Raw genomic sequence first — 20,653 nt, 5'->3', positions numbered from 1 at the left:
TATTTGCTTGTTTGCTTTTCACCTAAGTCAAGTGAGGTTGATAGCAGCGTTCCTGTATTGCTAAGTGGGTTTCCACAGGAGATGGAAGATAAAAATCAAAACAAATTTTTAATGTAAACCAATAGGGCCTGGTAAGAGAGCACTCTACCGCCAACAATAATTTGCAATTCGACTTCTCATGCACAGCAGCCGGAAATCAGCTTTGCTGCATTTGATCCAGGCTGGAGCATCTCTGAGTGAGAGCTGCAGCAGCGGCACAACCTTAGCTCCAGGCTGGAGGAAATCGCTGTCCTCGGTGCTGAAAGGCAGAAGCGCGCGGTGGGCGCAACAGCTCCCGAGAGAAGAGGTCTTTCCAAGGGACAGAGGCTACCGGGCTCTGAGCAGCTCTTTCTCAGCACAGCGCACGCGAGGCTGCCAGTGCTGTGCGGGGTGCGGGGCACCGTGCGGGGGAGGGGTGTGCGCGCGAGTCCGCGGCCTGCCGCGAGTCGCGCACGCGCGCCCAGGACTGGCTGCTCCTCTCCGTGACTTGCCTGTGTGTGCGCGTGTGTGTATGTGTGTGTGTGTATGTGTGTGTGTGTGTGCGCGCGCGCGTGAGAGAGAGGAGAGAGGGAGAAGAGAGCGCGAGAGAGGGTGAGTGTGTGTGAGTGCATGGGAGGGTGCTGAATATTCCGAGACACTGGGACTACAGCGGCAGCTCCGCTGAAAACTGCATTCAGCCAGTCTTCCGGACTTCGGGAGCGGGGACAGGGCGCAGGGCTTCAACAAGCCACCAGCAGGACCTGGGAAATAGGGATTCTTCTGCCTCCACTTCAGGTTTTTAGCAGCGTGGTGCTAAACTGCTGTCTCAAAATGCAAAGGATCTAATTTGCTGAGGAAAACGGCCAAAGAAGGAAGAGGAGGAAAAGGAAAAAAAAAAAAGAGGGGGTATTTTGTGGATGCTCTACTTTTCTTGGAAATGCAAAAGATTATGCATATTTCTGTCCTCCTTTCTCCTGTTTTATGGGGACTGATTTTTGGTGTCTCTTCTAACAGCATACAGATAGGTAGGTACCCTTTGTGCTATGCTTTTGAATTGTGCATAATTTGGTGGTAATCTTTGTTCACAGTGGACAAATTAATTCATGTCATGTAGACTTATGTCATACCTTGACTGCATTCCAGATTTATACTACCTAGAATATACATGATTTTCTTAGGATGAAGCAAAGGGAAACGACTGTGCCTTTGATACAACAGAGGAAAAGGTCTTCTCATTTCTGACCCCCAGATTTTACTAATTCTGCCTTAACGACATCTCCCAGTTTGCTCAGATTCTCTAGGGGTCTGAATGCCAAGCTTGTGATGATGAGTAAAAGCGAACGTTTCTGGCCACCTACCTTGCCCTCAAGATTCTCATTAGTGTCTTGACCCTTTGGCTACCTTTTGGACGTTCGACCCTGGCTGCCCGATTCTGTAGATGGGTTTATTCGGCCTATTAAAGCGAATAAGAGACTCCGGGCTTCTGGGTGCTAGCGGGCTCCCCTCCTCTCCCTCCAGGGCACTGACATGGTTCTCTTGCTTGGTGTTTGTTCTTTGCAGGGGGGCTGTTTCCAAGGGGCGCCGATCAAGAATACAGTGCATTTCGGGTAGGGATGGTTCAGTTTTCCACTTCGGAGTTCAGACTGACACCCCACATCGACAATTTGGAGGTAGCCAACAGTTTCGCAGTCACCAATGCTTGTAAGTAATGAATATTTATGCCTTTCTGGTGCCGCACGGGGAAAGCTAGCAATGAGAGTATGGGATGGTGTGTGTGTGTGTGTGTGTGTGTGTGTTTGTGTGTCAGTGTGTGGGTGTGAGTGACTGCACACGCGCGTGCGTGTGAAGGCATAGAGAGAAGGTGGCTGTAATCTCAGAGACCCCCGCTGGCTGGGGGTATAAACGGGGCGAAAGGCGTCGAAGAGTTTGCGCACTAGGGAGTCTGGTGGGGGTTCAAGCTGGGGGCGTCTTTCTTGGGTTCAGGGGGGTCCTCGCCAGTCTTGAGTGCTAAGAGAAGCTGTCCCCGCCCCCTCCCCCGAGCGCCTATTGGCACCTGGCCAACAGAGAACACGCTGTTCCCCGGGGCGCGCTGTCGGGCTGTTGGACAGATCCCACCAGGGACTGCCGGAGCCCTGATGCCTGCCCGGCAGCTGCAGCGAACGCCTGTGTTTGGGGCTTAGATCCGCAGCCTCAGCTCAGGCTTATCCTGTGGCCCCCGGGAGCCCCAGGCTCTTCTCTTCCTCCCGTCAAGTTGTTAGAATGGTTCTGGAGTTGGGCTCAGGGCTGTTACATAACGCCCAATCGAGGGGCGCAGCGCAGCAGGAAGCGAGGCCACGCAGGCAGGCGCAGCCCAGGCCGGGTGGGGAAGTGGGCTGGGGCAGTGGGGAGCTCGGTCCCTTTCTCCACCGAGCTCCGGCCAGAGTTGAAGGGGGCGATTCCGCCCCGGGCGCCGCGGTCTGCTCGCCTGCCGGGCGCGCTTTGTTCCCTGGTAGCCGGGCTCCGGCAAAGGCTGTCAGTGGAAAAGGGGTGGACAACAGTTGAATCCAGCCGAGTTTTAAAATCTGAAGTAGTCGCTGATCAGCCATTTTAGTCTTTGCAGTTCTCCATATTAGTCCTTCCACTCTGCTCAGTGCTCGGGGACTCGCGAGGAAGCTCCATCAAGGCTTCAAATAAAGTAATAGAAACCAAGCGATTAGGTGTCTGAAAGGTTCAATGGAAAGGCTGGCGGCCCTTTCCCCGGATTCGCGCCCCCGCCGGCGTGGGCAGTGCAGCCGCAGCCACTGTACCTTCCTGCCGGGTTCCCAGAGCTGCCATCATTTCCTGCCGGTTGGGCTGGGGCGATTCTCTCCTGCCGTGATGTTCGCAGTTCTTATTTCGTAGGTAATCATTTTGGGGAGATTTGCAGATGCCTTACTTCCCACTTTGGCTACAGTGTAAAGGAGCTAGCGGAAAATTACCACAGGAAAAGCCCCACTGCAGCGATCCCACATTAGACAAACAACTGGTTGTCATTCCACTTCCTCATATTAAGCTTTGATCATGCATTCGATGGTTTGGCTTGATTATAATGTCAGGAACATCATCAACTCATTTTGCAACTGCTGTCACCCGGATGAATGAAGAACTGAATAATTTCCTTTGAGTGATAGAACAGGGGCATTGTTGTGTCATATTAGATGACCAGAATCCAATTTTTCTTGAGGGACCGATTTAAGGTTTCAATGCTGTTTTCTTCAAATGCTGGTGTTACAGGAGAACGATCTGTCTCTCTCTCTCTCTCTCTCTCTCTCTCTCTCTCTCTCTCTCTCTCTCTCTCTAAGTGGATTTGCGGCTTCAAAAAATGTCATAGAAGAATATATCAGAAAATTGTAGTCATAGCAGACACACACACACACACACTCACACACTCACACACACACTCCCTGCTTTAAATTTTAAAGGCTTTCTTGCTTGACCTATTTACCTACCAGAATTAGACTATTGGTTTGGTATCATGAAGTTTCCATTTTTCCTAAATTAGAAGTTCAATATGCAACCGTGTTGAGTAACTATACTTAATTGTATACTAGTGTGACAATACTTTGAAAAGAATCCTAAGGGAAGACTACTGTTATTGGGAGGAAGTGGATTTTAGTGTGGACACTTATAAATTTTGAAAATAGTCAGCAACTGAGAAGTTCATTTATTGGAGAAAATACATGAAGGGAGCATTCTGAGAAAATAATAGATATGTCCATTAAACAAAATGAATATTCTTTGATTCCAACACATGTTGAATTACTGTTGGGACTTTGTAAAGAGAAAACATTATAGTTTACCTTAGGATAGGTTTAGTTCCTTGACCTTTGTGTGTGTGTGTGTATGTGTGTGTGTATGAATGTATATTCATATATGTTTGCAAACATGTTTAACTTTTACAGATCTTACTGAAATAAAATATATGGACAGAATATGTACAAATGTTACACACATACAACTCCATGATTTTTCACAGAATGAACATATTCATGTAATAAATGATCAAATCTTTATTTTGCCCAGACTTTCTGTTTTTCTCAGAAAGTGAAATTGAAATTTAAAAAAACGTGCATATCTTCAGATCCTAAACTTAACCGGTCATGGATTATTATCCTAGAACGCAGAAATTATTTGGAGGAACTGAATGTATTTTAAAGAACATGAAAATTTAGAATCTCAGCACTTACACTTCCCATGTTGTAAGTAATTTTACGGATTGCTACAGAAAACTAGCAGAGCACTATTACAGAAAAGAGTCCCATGGGACAGAATTTTCTGGAGTTGAAATTGACTTGTTGGGTTAACCACTTCACATATGTGACTCGGTTTCTTTATTCATTTAAGAATTTCAAAATCTATGAAATGGGATGTTTTTTTCCTCCTTTTTTGGTGCTAAGGACAATAGAAAATATTAGTTTCTCTCTTCTCAAAGAGTGAAAGTGAGGGAGAGATGATTATATAAAGTAAAGCACAAAGTCACTAGTCAAGAAATGAATGGGATCTCCAAAGTCAAATTTACCAAGATGAGTCTTGGGTATTTAATTCCTCCTCAAGCTTTTTCTCCAATGCCTTTCTTTTGTTTTCTTGCCTTTTTAAAGTTGGGGAACCCATAATTTTTCTTATATTAAAGTGGAATTTACAGTATCAGGTACTTTGAGAGTTAAGACCAAAGCATCTTTTCCTCATTTCCACCAAAAACCTAAGAAATTGTGCTCTAATTCCATTGTTAAATAATGTGTATTGTCATTCAATGCTTATAATTGGGGAGATTGTTCTTCATTTTAGTTAAGCCATAAAAATCCCACTGGGTTAGATTTATATATTAAGAAAGTGGGATTTTATAGTTTCCTGATATAATTTTAACAGAAACAATATTATTTGTTCACTGATTTAATTTCATTACTGGGATGAAGGAACTTTGTTTGGAATTGTTGAGGTTGACATTAAGTTAAACATCCAAGAAGATCTAATGAATGGGTGGGTTAAGCATATGCAAATGAATCGAAATCATTCTGTTCTGAACTGGGTAAAATGACTAAGTGCATTCCACTGGGCTCCTGTATATCCTTTTTTAGTCAATAGTGAGATGGGAATGGGAATGTACCTGTTCAGTCTTACTTGTTCTGTGAGGAAATAAAGACTGATTTCCTTTTCTCTTTCTTTCTTTCTCCTTCCTCCTTCTTTCCTTTCCTCTTTCCTTTTCATCTTGACTACATACAACACAATTTTTTTAACCCCCTGAGGGTTTTTCAAAGCCTTCATTATGAGAAAGTACAAAGCCTATAATCAGAAAGAAACTTGAGACTAACAGAAGCTGAAGCCACTGATGGGCCTCAAGAATTTATTCATTCACTCAATAAATACTTATTGAATGCCTTCTAGTTATCAAGAATAAATGAATGTTTTTCCCTTGGTAACTCAGTTTTTCTAAACTTTTCCCTGTGTTCTAATAGTTTATAATGCTTCAGAGGTTTCAATATCTTTAGTGTGTATTGGCAGCTGAAGGGTTGTTTAAGAACTTTAGCGTGTGTAAAGGCATTCTAGTAGTTCTTAAACGTAAGTAACTTATTACAGTAATAAAAATATGAATTTTTGAGAAAATAATAAATTTGATACTAGTGTTTGTCTACATACCACATGGTTAACTAATAGAATCAACAGCATATTTTAGGAAAATACTACGTATTTTTACATTCTAAATAATTTTAGTAAATTTTGGTGCTATACTAATTAGCAAAAGTAAAAAAAAACTGTCTGTAATGGTGATAAACATGAGTATTTGATCCCATAGGATTTGGGGGATTAAAGATATTAAATATTGGATTTACTCTTCAAAATCTTCTGAATCTTGATGAATGAATTTGACAAATAGCTATTAGATTAGTTAATGATAATTTAACAATTTTATATTTAATTATTAATTCCATAAAACAAAGTAAATTATAAAAATATTAAATTTTAAAAAAACAGAAAATGAAAATCTACTTTTTCTGTAAGCCAGCAGATGGAGATGTTGGAGAAAATATTGTGTTTTATAAAACTGTTGCCTACACTGAATACGAATCCCTTTTAAAATGTTGTAAATGAATTTACTTAGAGAAATTGAGAAAATATAAATGAAATCTAATTTGAAAAGCATTATTCAAAAGATTGTTTGAGAAACAAAGTTCAGTTCCTCCTTTTAGAAACAGATTACCTTAGATTTTATTTATTAAATAGATCATCCTACATATTGTAGACTTGTTCATAAAGCATTTAGGAACAGAAATGATCATAACTGCTCTTAACAGGGAGAAAGTTTTAAAATTATATTTTTCCCTCTTTTAAACCTTGATTACACAAATACAATTTCTGAGGTATATTTCTTATCATTGAATTGTAGTCACAAAATTTATTTATCATTGGAGAGTATCAAGAAAATAATAAGCATGTACTAAACAGAAATCCAAGGATACCCTTGGTTGAAATACTGTATTTGGGGATGAGAGAAATTATGTATGCAAATAAAAATTCCTGTATGAAATTATGGAAGCTTAAATGAGCAAGAATTTACTCCTGTGAGATCCCTGCCTGAAGTCTTACAAGATTCAATCTGCTGACTCAAGAAGTGTGGAGCATTTCTGTTTCATGTCAAGCGTCAAAGTGCTGGGGTTATTGTACTGTGACATTATGACAAGCTGGTGCTGATTTGTGCAGATCTGGGATCCTCTCATAATCTCTTCCAACAACATTTTGTAAATGTTCAAACTTCCTTGAGCCCAGAAAATTTTGAGAAGGCTGAGAAATAGCAGTTGATTCTTGATTATTCCAGTTGGTGTTTCGGTAAATTGTGTTTTCAGATAATGTGTTTTCTCTTCTTCCTCCTCTTCCTCCTGTTAAAAAAAAAATTCAATAAACTTACTTAATCTGCAGAACCCATGCTATTTCAGAAAATAAAAAATCTGAATTAAATTAGGGAAGTCTTCTTTTGCAAAAATTTTATAAGTGAGTGAAGGGCACATTATAATAAATGCTGTTGGGTTGTTTATAGTTCTCTGGGTAAATTATATTTCTTTATCAACTTTATTCACTGAAGATTTCCAAGATTCCATTAAAATATTAACTCTTTTATTATGAAAATTTTTGTCAAAATTTCTGAGCTTTTTTCCTCTAATGATCTAAATAATTGGTAAACCTCTTATAATGCTGTGCCGCTCAGTACAAGAGGAAAATGATTTTCTGAAATTTAAATTAAATTTCAAAATTACCCTTGATGTAGAAAATTTTAAACATCAAACTGTTTTTCAGAACAGATTTTGCAAACTTGGAAAAAAGTGAATGTGGTTCTTAACAGTGGTGTTGATTCTAAGTGTAACAACTGTTATTTTGTTTGTTTGTTTTGTTTTATTCTATCTAAAAAATATTTTGTTATTTTTGGTAATCTTAATTTATAGAGTGAGAATATTTAAAAATTAACAAGGAGAATGTAAAATGTGACCTTCTTGAGGGCAGGACAAGCTGCTGTTAACTTTTGTGTTTTTTATAAAACCTATATAAGTTCCTAGGGCATCGAGGCACTTAATTATTTTTTACTTACTAAACACCTTTAATTTTATACTAGACGTTTTGCCATGAAATTATGCTTTTTGAAGTCATAAGTTTACTTTTGTTATACATTTCAATTTCAAAATAAATAATGTGCTTAGTCTCTGCCTCAAATGCTATTTAAACCGAGGTGTAATATATTTATTTTTATTTTCATCTGCAAGTTAGGCATGTTCATAGTCATTATCTTTATACTTAAAGCTATTGAAATGATTTTTTAAATATATGCATAATATGAATTTATTTTTTTTTAATAAATGTTAATTGTTAGGATGATGCAAAAGCCATGCTGTGAGTCCTTTGAAGGCCAGATCTATTCTAAGTACCCTGGTACAGGAATGCTCAGCTTCCATTTTAAGTTTTGATTTTCATAAATGCAGCTATATATCTTCCTTGAGTGGTCACAAATTTATCTGGGAAAAGTCCTTGTTGCCTCCAGCCAGAATATGATATGCCACAATTTTCTGTGTTAATTCCTTTAGTGTAAATTTTTTACAAAATGTACAAAATTTAATATATTGTTTTTTATTTTAGAACATATCTAGGAATGGAATATTTATGGGCATGACTTTATATTGTGGGCCAATTGCTTTATTTGCACTAACGTGTGTGATTATTCTGTATTCATCTGTGTCTCCCCATCACCCACTTTTTGCCTTGGTCTATCTCAAGAGTTATTTTTCAGTAAGTTTGCATTTTCTTATTTGTATTCTATTAATATATTTTTAAAAGGGAGACACCTGTGCAATAACATATGGAGAAAATTGTCCACATTGCTTGCTACTAATTTATAGCTTAAGGTTAAAGACAGTTTTAAAATTTAGACTCTTGAAATTTATAATTGTCTTTAGCTGAACAAAACAAACAGCTTTGGGAGATGTGAATTTATTATAGAAAGAGATTTTATAAGTAAATAATTTTTTATTTGTAGTTTAAATTTTCATCTTTCATTACATTTCTCAGATGACAGTTTTCTTAGTCTTTTTACTTTGAGTATTCTTCAGAATTTTAATTTATAGACTTATATAATTTGTTCATAACTAAGCAATGTTAATACACTCATTTTTTTTCTAATTATTTCAGCACGTAAAATATGGTACAAATTTGGCTGAGTTAAGAAATGGTCTAAATTTTAGTTTGTCTAAAATAATGCAAAAATAACATCTTATTTCTATGATGCTTACTTTATCTTTATGGAAATCAATTTCAAATAATAAATCATTTTGTATTTAATTATTTTATGGTCCCTGGTAGTTTTATTCTGATAAATTTCAGTGGGTCTCTGAAGGTGCCCTTGCAATATAAATATTTTAGTGTTAATCTTTCAAATACCCAAATTATACTGATAGAAATGAGAGAAATATCTTTATGTAAACTGAGTACACTCTGTTCTTATTATTAAAATATAGTGGAGTATTATCTGATTATTCTTCATCACTGTAATAGAATATTAGCTACGTCATTTCCAACTTCAGCATAAATTTAATTGAAACTCAAGTTATATAATTTATATAAGAAAGAAACTTTTCTGCCCATAAACCTTTTGTGTCTTGTATTAAATTTTTGAATTAAAAAATAGTTTTGTCTCAAATTTAGCATTCATTTCACAATTACTCCAGCATCAACTATAAGTATATGTCAGTAATTTGATTTTACACATTCTATTTCTTATGCATGAGTAAAAATATAGAATGGGAATATTGAAATAAATATTTTCAGGGTAAGAAACGAATACTTATTCTTCCTCATTGTGGATTGATATTGGCAGATTTCTTAAAATGTGGGAGGGGAAACTGTGGAGCAAAAGGGAAAAACACTTCAGTAGGCTTGGTCACTAGATACGGCTGTAGGAATTTGGATCTGGGAATGTATTCTTTCTCCCTTTCTCTTCTTCCTTCTTTCTTTCCCTGTCTTCCTTCACCCATCCCTCCCTCCTTCCCTCCCTCCCTCCTTCCCTCCCTCCCTCCCTTCCTTCCTTCCCCTCCTCTTCTTACTCCCTCCCTCCCTCCTGAGTATTTGGTAGTAAATTGGAACACTTTAGACATATTTCTCAAGGACTTTATGATAGCTATTTATTGTGAGTTGCATGTTTAAATGGAACTATTTATTTTCATTGAGCCAGATACCACATAAACAGTTCTTGCAATTTTACACTAAAGGGAGAGTCCTCTGCTCCCTAAAGCATCTTTGCTCAATGCACTTTGGCAAATATATGTATGGAAGTGGAGATGGATAGGAGGTGTGTGTGCACTTTGCTGGTTTTCCTTGAAAAGTACATTTCAAATTATGTCATAATTTTGTCTTTATCCATGTCTTCTGTTTGTGAGAAATTAAACAATTTTAATCTGGTTTTAATATATGTATGAAATTGTAATATTTGTTTTGTAATTTCTAAGTAGTTTCATAACTTATAATTCTACTTATTTTTTCAGATTTTGGCTGTTACTAGTTTACAATGTTATTACTGTTTTAGATATAGGAATAAATTTATAGGAGAATATACAATTCAAATTTGATATCAAGAAACTATGAGGCAAAGCAATATCCCTTGCCATGAAGCAAAAAAAAAAAAAAAAAAAAACTATGAGGATTGTCATCATAATGATGAATACACAGGTTTTCATCTATGAAAATAAAAAACTACTCTTATTCTTTGCACTTTGTAGCCCTGATGTCCTGGGATACAGATTAGAATTGATTAAGCATCTGCACTCGAAACTGAATTCTAGTCCAACTACTAGATATGTGTCATTTGACAAGTTGCTTACCTACATCTCAGTTTCCAACTCTGTGGAAGGGAATCATATGTTACGCATTATTTTTGAGGATATGCAATAGTCATCATTAGCAATATGAAATGTGTTTGGCCAAAAGTGTGCATGTGCATACAAGTTAGCAAACTTTTTGATATTGCATCCTGTGTTAGGATCTTTGGAGAATTTTGACGAGCACTTGCTCTGAGAGGCAGAGGAAAAAGCAAAATGCATTTCTAGTTTCTTGTAGGAATCTTCTTTTATTGCTTGTATACCTGTTTAGGACATGTGCTGTTTGGTGACAAAAAAGGATATTTACGAAATAAATCACATAAGCCACACATTTAATGCAGCACATTGTAATGGTTTTTAAAAGCAGACGTGCTGCAACTCAAGTAATAGTGCATTTGCTTTATTGCATATCATTTACATTTCAGGATGTTGAACAACTTACCCTTAGTAGATCACTAAGTGTGTAATTAAGATATTTCAACACTTTTCCAAACTGACTGCATTGTAGATTCCTAACATTTCATTGGACTGAATCAATTAAATTTATTTGTTTAAGTGAAAAGAAGTCAAGAGAACACAAGACTTGCAGACAAGGCAAAGATAGGTTTAAATATAATTAGTAGCTTTATGATACAATGCATGGTTTTGCTCTAAGATTAAAGCTCAGTTTCCTTATTAAACCTAATAATATTATTAGGGATATTAAATGAGAAAATAAATATCTTAATTAATTTTTCATCAATGTTTCCAGTATTCTTGTATTCCACTTGCTGGAAACTGGACATTGTGCTCAGAGTGAGGGAGAAGAATAAAATGGAAGTCCCTATCTTAGAGAATTTATAGATTTTATAACTTGAATACTCACATATCACTTCTATTTTCCAAACATGTTCATATATTTTGTGGTAGTTCTGTAAGGATTATAGAATAAGTGGAATTAGTTTTTAAAAAAATATTTTTTAGTTGTAGTTGGACACAGTACCTTTATTTTATTTTTTTATTTTTATGTGGTGCTGAGGATTGAACCCAAGGCCTTGCACAAGATAGGCTCATGCTCTATCACTGAGCCACAACCCCAACCCCTGGAATTACTTTTATATCCATTTCTAGATGGGAATACAGAAATTTCAATGAGTTGCCCTGCTTTTACTTGGGAAGAATTTGCCCAGAAAACCAGTTGGCTATGTTCTGAGCCAGAGCCTCTATCAGTCTCAGTTGATGGTGTAGCTAGTTGATTAGCACAGGCAATTGTGGATTAAAATTATAGGTCCAACATTCACTTTGTGACTTTTTGTAAATTATTTAAACTTTGTAGTAGTGTGTGTCCTCTCTGTAAAATAGGAATCATTATAACACCTGCCTCATGAGGTTATTGTTGTATTTAAATTACAATGGTTGTCCTGTATAATTTAGTGATTAATATCCCTAATTTCAGTGATTCTGATTCTCGAGTGCATATTAGTCACATGCTTTAGGTGCATCGAGGTGAAGGCCACTAACAGTTTTTTATGTAATTATCATAATAATGGGCTTTAATAAAACCATTCAAGCTAATATTAGAAACAAGTATTTAATATTAAGCATTTTTAGGAAACTGGCGAGCATGCACATTTGACAAGAACTTTGTTGTGTCCTTGATCCACAACTCCCCATTCCCTAAGATCAACAGATCAACTGCAAGAACTGAAAATCATGCATAAAATAATGTACATTCTGTTTTAACATTTAACATTAATATCTAATGCCCTTCAGTTATCACTTCCACCATTAGTATATTCAAGCAATAAAAATGAAGTGATGCATTTTCCACAAGTGGAATGACATTGAACATCCGTCAGGTTCCCAATGGACTTTTTTCCTGAGGATCCCTGTCTGCATCTTGTTGCTAGTGCTAGTTGGCTTGCCCCCTGTCATCCTCCTCACACATTTCTTCCCCAGAATGAATAAAAAAGCTGGGTTTTCCTGGCTGCAGTCTGTTGAAAGGTCTGGAAGGTTTTTTGGTTTTGTTTTTTTTTTTGAAAAATGCACATGATTACCTGGTCTGAAATTACTTCCTTTGGGAAACAGAGATGGGAACAGGAAATGCAGCCACTGATAATGAGTAAGAATAAGAATGACCTACATATTAGCTAAACATATTTTATAGTTTATAAAATATTCACTACCTCATTCTGTGTTGACTCTCATTATTCTGCTGTTGTTTATATATTGCAGTTAATAGGAACCATATAAACTCTAATAAGATAGTTTAGTAAGAATTGGGGTCAAAATTACTCAGTGAAACTACATCTATATATTCAAAAAACAAATTATATTGATGATTCTGAATTTGGGAGGGAGGTTGAATGCCCTATATACAAATAAACCACTTATCTTCAAAGTGATTATACTATCCTGTTTGTATCCAACTAAAAACTTATCACAGGATAGTCTTCTTTCTTTTATTGTTCCTCAAACTTTTAGTATAAGCCTGTTATATGTTAATCACTTTAGTAATGTCTAAAGTGACAATAAGTTAAGGTTTCTGTATTGGAAATTACTCATGGGTGTGAAGTATTTTCTTTATAGTAAAACAATTCATTAATCTAGCTTAGCCAGATGATTTTCCTATTAAGTTAGAATGTATAGTACAGTTGCTATTTCTAGATCATTTATAAATACCATTCTATGCCTTGAAACTAGACCTAAATCCAAGTATTTTAAAAGCAGAACTGACAATTCAAAACTTGACCAGAAAACATAAAAATGATTCGGGTGGCAGGTGAATACTGATTAATGTCACTCACAGATCTATCAAAAGCAGTTTCAATTTTTTGGTTTATATTTGGAGAAGATGATTTATGATTTATATCTTATTTTGCATATGATTTTTCCCTTTTCATTGCCAAAGTATTTTTAATTTATACTAGTTTGAACTGGTATAGACTGCAGAAATTATTGCTTGCTCTTTACATAAATGAATATATGTAGATTAAAATATTTAACTATAATAAACACTATTTCAGATTGTTACTGAAGAAGCTAGTTGTAAATTTTACATTAATAGGTTTTACAACATATTAGAATTGTTGATGAGTATTTAGAATAATGTAAGAAACACGAATACCTTGCTAACATCTCTTACACTATTAAAACAGCTTTTATGTAATCTTAACTTTGATTTTTAAAGCAGTTTGAGAATTTCTGGGGGAAAATCATTATTATTTTTAAAAATTGATGCATTTTAACATAAAAAAATGGTATAAAATATTTATTTACAATAATTTGTTGGTATTGTGGGAGATTTAAAATTTAAAATGTGCAGTAATTTTGAATTAACATTCTTAAGGTATGTATATTTTTCATTTTAAAAATTATTATGAAAATAATTATACATATGGTATTTTACAAACCACTACAAAGGGGATATAATAAATCCTTATTTATTTATTTATTCTTTTACTGGTTATTTTTGGTTATCCAGGATAGTTCAATCGTTTTGAAATAAAAATCTTTTTGAGTCTTTCTTCCACCACAATTGCATTTCTCTGAGATAACTACTAGCAGTGGTTTCTGGAAGTTGGTGTGTAATATGTACTATTCTATATCTTGATTGTTCCTTGCTTAACAAAAACCAGAGTGTGTCTTTTACCTGAACAGAGATTTTCCTCTTTCTTTTTATTTATTGCAAAGTGGTCTGTTGTTTATCCTGCATTTTATTGATGATTACCTTATTTTTCTCTATTTTATTTTATTATATTTTTGGTACTGGAGATTGATCCCAGGTCTTCACACATGGGGAGAAACCACTTTATCACTGGGCTACACCCTAGCTTCCTCTTTTAATAACATATGAAAGTGGGTTTGTAGAACAAATTACAATGAGCGAAATAATTTGTAATCAAAAAGTATTTGCATTTTGTGTAAATATTCAAAAAGCATATCAATTTTTAGTCCTACTTAGAGTGTATGAATGTATCTGTTTTCTGCCTACTGTAAGTGGTGATGTTTGTCATTAAACTTTTTAAAATTTTGCTATTGTTTCATTACTTACATTTAAAATGGAAACATTGTTTTTTTGTGTGTGTGTGTACAAATGTGTGTACACAGTTGTTCATAGTTTTGCTCAGTTTTCTTTCTTTGGATGTGATATCCGTTTATTGTGAGTTTATTTATTACTCACTGATACATGTATTAAAGTAACAGATGCTTTGTTGATTGCAGCCACTTTACCCAGTATTGTGTACCCAATTTCAAAATTGTTTTGTTGCTTGGAATTTTTGTGCCTTGCTCCCAAAAGCTTCTCCTACTTCAGATTATTTAAAGAAGAAAAAAAAACTGCCTGTAATTTTATTTAACAATTTCTTGATACAAAATAAATTTTGATTTATTTGTATTATTTGATTATTAAAGGGGGAATGTATCTTAATTTTTTTCCTCATAAGTTAGCTAGCTGTCACAGCATATATTAAAATATCCAGTTTTCCTTTATTGATTTTAAATCAATCAAGTTTTCTTTTTAAATAAATAGTTCTTCAAGGAGTTAAAAACAAGGTGGGAATTTAAACAAGAAATGAAATAAACAGATTGAATCTACTATCAGCAGAGGAATGTAAAGTCATGAAGACATTCCTGAGCAGAGATGTTGTCATAAATTGAGCTTTTATGTTACAGGGATCTCAGATCAATAAAAGAGCATACCAAATTTTGAACATTAACTGAGCCCAGAGGGATAAATAAAAGATTTTGTTATGTTTTTTGGCTTGTGTCACAGCACTGATAACACTTAAATGGACTGCTACTTTTGCATATTACTTCAAAGGTAATTCAGTGTATCAATATATATGTTCACAAATAGACTATTAAAACTAAACACCATAGTTCACATGCAATAAAGAAAGGTAAAGGTGTAGTGGTACAAACCTGTAATCCCAGCAGTTTGGGAGGCTGGGGCAGGAGGATCACAAGTTCAAGACCAACCTCAGCAACTTAGTGAGGCCCTAAATAACTTAGTAAGATCCCATCTCAAAATAACAAATAAAAATAATAAAATAATTATTTTATTATACTATACAATAATATAAAGGGCTGGGGATGTGGCTCAGTGGTAAAGTGCCCCTTTGTTTATTCTCTGTACAAGAAAAAAAAGATAAAGGAACTCACATATTCATGGCCTTATTAAATAATGTACAGTTTCCTCCCCTGTTTTGAAAATCAATAATTTGTTCTAACTAAAGCCAAATATCAACCGGTGTTTGATAAATCTGATTTAGACTGGAATACTAAACATAATGCTAAACTATTGCTTGCACGAATATACTTTCAGCCCACTTATGGTGCAGGACATGAACTATATATTTTTTTCAGAATATCAGGGTAATGTGTAAATTTGAAACTACTTCATTTTGTGCAAATAAAAGGATTAAAAATATTACAAGAGATTTATGGACTTACTGAATGGGGCAAAATGTGATCAAGGGCCCTGAAGTGTGTTTTCTAATATTTTGCCTTTCCATAAACATAAGAGCGGGAAGATTTTTATCTTTCCACATAAAATTTCCCTTTTGCTACTGAGAATTGCACCCAGGGTTGTTTTACCACTGAGTTACATCCTCAGCACTTTTTCTATTTTATTTTGAGGCGGGGTCTCACTAAATTGCCTCTGCTGGCTTTGAACTTGTGGTCCTCCTGCTTCAGTGTCCAAGTTGCTGATATTATAGACATTTGCCATCATGCCTGGCCTCAATATGATTTAATACAATATATTTCATGCATCTTTTGTGGAATAGAGTCTTGTCTGGTTGAACAAAGTAAGGTTACAATAGTAGAGCCACAACAATTTTTCATGTGAAAACCCTTTTAAATTTTTTTCCCAAACACTAGCATAGTTTTGTTTCTTCCCCTAACTCTGTAATATTGTTCAAAAATTAATAAAAACTTTCTGAAACTCTTATTAGAATATTCTTCCTAATTATACAAGTTGATATATTTGAGGCAGAAAATGGGAAAAACCCAAAGGAAAATAACCACAATAAATTTACCTAAGAAATAATTGCTTGGTAATACTTATATATGTCCTTTTTTAGCTATTTTTTACTTAATTTTATACTTGAAACACTTTTGTATGGCTTTATAGCTGTTCGCAAACTAAATTTTCCTAGCTTCATAATATTTAAGCAGATAATTCAATTAATAATCTTTTATTATTAGGTTTTTTAAATCCTTTTTTATTCATTATAAAATACTACTGCAAATGAAAATTCTTCTGAATATACATTTTCCCTCATTTCTAGTGACTGAATTATAAGTATGGAAACAAGTATGATGAAACATTTAAATATTTTGAATGGATGCTAAGGATATTCATACCAATTTATAATCCTGGCAGTTATCTGTGAAAAGCCTAGATTCCTAGAACCTTAAAATCATTTTTACAATTTTAAAAAGTCCTTACATATTTGGCAGCTAAAAGTCCTCTTTTGTTATGTAGCATTCATGTTCATTATTGCTCATTTATGATTTTTCTTTCATAAAATATTAAGTTCTTTTGCCCATTTTCATTGCCAACTAAGCCTTTTTTCCTATTGAATTGTATGAGTTTATTTATTCAAGGTCACCATGGCAGGGGAAGATGAGATTAGAGAGCTGCACATCCAACAACTTCATGCTTCATCTTGGATGAGGACCATGTCACTTTATCTGACATGTCACTGTCCTATTCACACATACCCACCCAACTTCAAGGGAGGAGAGGCTAATCCTCCCTATGTCCAGAATAAGAGAATTCTATTAGTGAATATTACTAATGTCTACAAAACAGATAGCAATCATTGGCCATCAAAGCCTACTTGATTCTTTTCTCTAGTTTATTATTTTTCCTATCAATTTTGTATAAGATTACCTTTTAAAAATAATTGCCTCAAAGATATGGAATTTTGGCTTATTTTTGGAGATTTTTCCTTAGAATGTATCTGCTCATATTTAAAACTTCCAATAACATAGAAAGACAAAATGAAAAACAACTTGCCACTGTCTATTCATCTAGTAGTTAACTCTTTATTAATAATTGTATTTTAATTCTATCTTGCTTAATGTTTTTTATTATGATTTATAACAATATACTTGAAGCCAGCTCTCATTTTGATAGTTATAGATGTTGTATTTCAATTGTGCATTTTATAATTAGAGGGCATTTGTGAGTCAACATTGAGACTATTCATAGTCTAACTATGTGTTTATAATTCATTGGTCCTGTATACATAGGCTTTATATAGGTTTACTCTAAAAGTTGGAAAAAGCAGTGTTATTTACACAATTATATATGGTTGAGTGACAGTTATTCACTATGTAGTCAAGTACCATGCTATGAATGAATTTTTCAATTTTAAAGCATTTTTTCTTTCCTGATATTTGAAATTCCCAAATGCCCTCAGGCATTATATGGTTTTTATATATTTGTAAAATCTAATTCTCATATATCTACTTCATGGAATCTAGTATTTCCAGAGACTTCTCTTGAATCCTCCTAATGCATTCCAGATTTGTTGCTCTTGAATTTTCTGAGCAAATCATATGCTTGGATGACACTGCAGTACTGTGGTTTATCATATATCTATTTCTTGGTTGGCTTATTTCTTCATATATTTTATATTCATTTTTTATTACTTACAAATACATTATTTTTTTTCAGAGTTTTTAAAAAAATATTTTTATTTATTGCTCTTCTTTTCATTGTCATTGCCCAGAGAAATATATACAAATTATATATATATATATATATATATATATATATATATATATATATATATATATATATATTTTGCCGTAACTTTGCTTCACTAAGGAGAAGACTGAAATTGAAAATTTAACTGGAAACTTGTGTTTGGGGAGAGTCCTTATGAACACATTTTGAAAACAATTTTTTCAATGGTGATAGGTATAACAAAACCTTTAATACATAACAAGTTAAGATTCAATATTCTGAAATCTATAGGGCCAGTGTTTACCTAGAAGCAAATAGACATTTAGATATGCAAGTATCATTTGGATCTCTGGTTGCCACAATGTGCTTCTTCATAAGAACAAAGCAAATCCAAAAAGAAAAAAAAAAGGTTTGAAATGGGCCAGAAGTAATGTTTAACCCATTGAACTTAGAATCAAAATGTAGGTTTTTTTTTCTTTTTTTTTTAAATTGGTTGTTCAAAACATTATAAAGCTCTTGACATATCATATTGCATACATTAGATTCAAGTTGGTTATGAACTCCCAATTTTACCCCAAATACAGATTGCAGAATCACATCGGTTACACATCCACATCTTTACATAATGCCCTATTAGTAACTGTTGTATTCTGCTACCTTTCCTATCCTCTACCATCCCCCCTCCCTCCCCTCCCATCTTCTCTCTCTACCCCATCCACTGTAATTCATATCTCTCCTTGTTTATTTTCCCATTCCCCTCACAACCTCTTATATGTAATTTTGTATAACAATGAGGGTCTCCCTCCATTACCATGCAATTTCCCTTTTCTCTCCCTTTCCATCCCACCTCATGTATCTGTTTAATGTTAATCTTTTCTTCCTGCTCTTCCTCCCTACTCTGTTCTTAGTTGCTCTCATTATATCAAAGAAGACATTTGGTATTTGTTTTTTAGGGATTGGCTAGCTTCTCTAAGCATAATCTTCTCTAGTGCCATCCATTTCCCTGCAAATTCTATGATTTTGTCATTTTTTAGTGCTGCGTAATACTCCATGGTGTATAAATGCCACATTTTTTTTTATCCATTCATCTATTGAAGGGCATCTGGGTTGGTTCCACAGTCTAGCAATTGTGAATTGTGCTGCTATGAACATCTATGTAGCAGTATCCCTGTAGTACGCTCTTTTAAGGTCTTCAGGGAACAAATACATTATTTTAAAACAATTCTGTACATATGTACGTGTGAATGTATTATATAATATTATATTTTACTTATATATATGTAGATCGATCTATCTATCTATCTACTATCATCTTTTTTATTTTTGTCTCGTGAATTGAACCCAGAATCTTTCCCATGCTAGATAAGTGCTTTACCAATGAGTTACCCTCCTGACCCTTTTATGTTTTTATTTTGAGGGTCTCTATAAATTGCTCAAGTTATCCTAGAATTGCAGTCCTTCTGCTTCAGCCTCCTAGGCAGCTGGGATTGCAGGTGTGGCCACCATATCTGGCTACATATGTTATTTCAATGGAATCACTGGTAGTCTCCTCCCTGTCCCATAGAATAAGGTGTGAATGCCTTCTTTCATCTTACCGATTGATTCTATTGCTCAGAATGCTTTCTAGTTTTTCTTCAAGATAAATTATGTCCTAATTAGGAGCAGTTGATTTAGATTACATTTTTTTCCACATGGATGTTAAAAGTACCTTGGAATTTCTAGTCCTTTTATTATTTTCCTTGCATGTTGTGCCTTTATTTTATAGATGTTATATTCCTCTTTCATTAATCTCTCTATACCTGAAAAGCACCCTACTAGAGCTTTCTCTTTTCCTAAAATTTGAAATCAGTTTCTCCTGAGCTTATTAACTGCATTGCTCTCTATTTGAAAGTTTTCTTCACTCTTGTCTTATGGACTTTTGTTTCTGAACCCACTGATTTGATTTTCTTGGTCTCCATTCCAATTTAATTTTTTCCCCCTAGAGTTCTTAAGTGATTTCTGAGAAAAAGTGCTCAGAGGTAAATGTTCTAAGCTCTTGAATGTTTGAAAAGATTTTAATTTTCCTCTATATGTGATTGAAGGCTTTACAAGACATCAAATTCTAGGTTAAAACCATATTTTCTTAGAATTTGTTAGGAATTACACACGTACCTTTTATTGCTATATGTTGTTTGAGAATTCTGCTTTTTTTTTCCTTCATGCATTTATTATTTCCTCTCTGGAAGCTTGCAAGATCTTCTTAATCTTTAGTCTCCTAAAATTTCATAGGAATGTATTTAAAGGGGGCTTTTTTATTAATAAGCCCTTCTAGGTATTTCAATTTGAAAATAATTTCCTTAAGATCTGAGAAATGCTTAGCAATTATTACAGAGAGGATTTACCTTCTCTGTTTTCATTATTATTTCTTTCTATTTGACTATTATTTCTTTCTAGTAGACCTTTGCTTTTTTTATTTAAAGTAGTCTTAATATAACATAAACACTTGAATGTAGACCATCTGTCAAACTTTTGTGATACTATACCTCTAAAACTATTAATTTTTATTGATATAATGCAATTAAAATAAATTACATAACATTTATCTGAT

At 34.5% G+C, this 20,653-nt stretch overlaps 1 protein-coding gene across 3 annotated transcripts in view; it reads left to right on the top strand.

The window, feature by feature from the left end:
• Positions 1 to 501: 501 nt before the first annotated feature.
• Gria2 (glutamate ionotropic receptor AMPA type subunit 2) overlaps positions 502 to 20,653 on the top strand; it is a 152,947-nt gene continuing 132,795 nt past the window's right edge. For 2 of the 3 annotated variants that reach the window (XM_058583885.1, XM_058583886.1), the window contains exons 1-2: positions 502 to 1,043; positions 1,579 to 1,719. In XM_058583885.1, coding sequence (XP_058439868.1) covers positions 956 to 1,043; positions 1,579 to 1,719 — 229 coding nt within the window. In that variant the 5' untranslated portion in view covers positions 502 to 955. The remainder of the gene's footprint in view (positions 1,044 to 1,578; positions 1,720 to 20,653) is intronic. The other variant, XM_058583884.1, reaches the window with a different exon arrangement.

This window comes from Marmota monax, unplaced genomic scaffold (assembly GCF_021218885.2).
Source record: "Marmota monax isolate L192 unplaced genomic scaffold, Marmota_monax_Labrador192_F-V1.1 WCK01_AAM20220418_F8-fsc00002, whole genome shotgun sequence".
In the NCBI taxonomy this organism is placed as follows: domain Eukaryota; kingdom Metazoa; phylum Chordata; class Mammalia; order Rodentia; family Sciuridae; genus Marmota; species Marmota monax.
The sequence above is the reverse complement of the archived record's forward strand: the minus strand, read 5'-3'. Positions and strand labels throughout refer to the sequence as shown.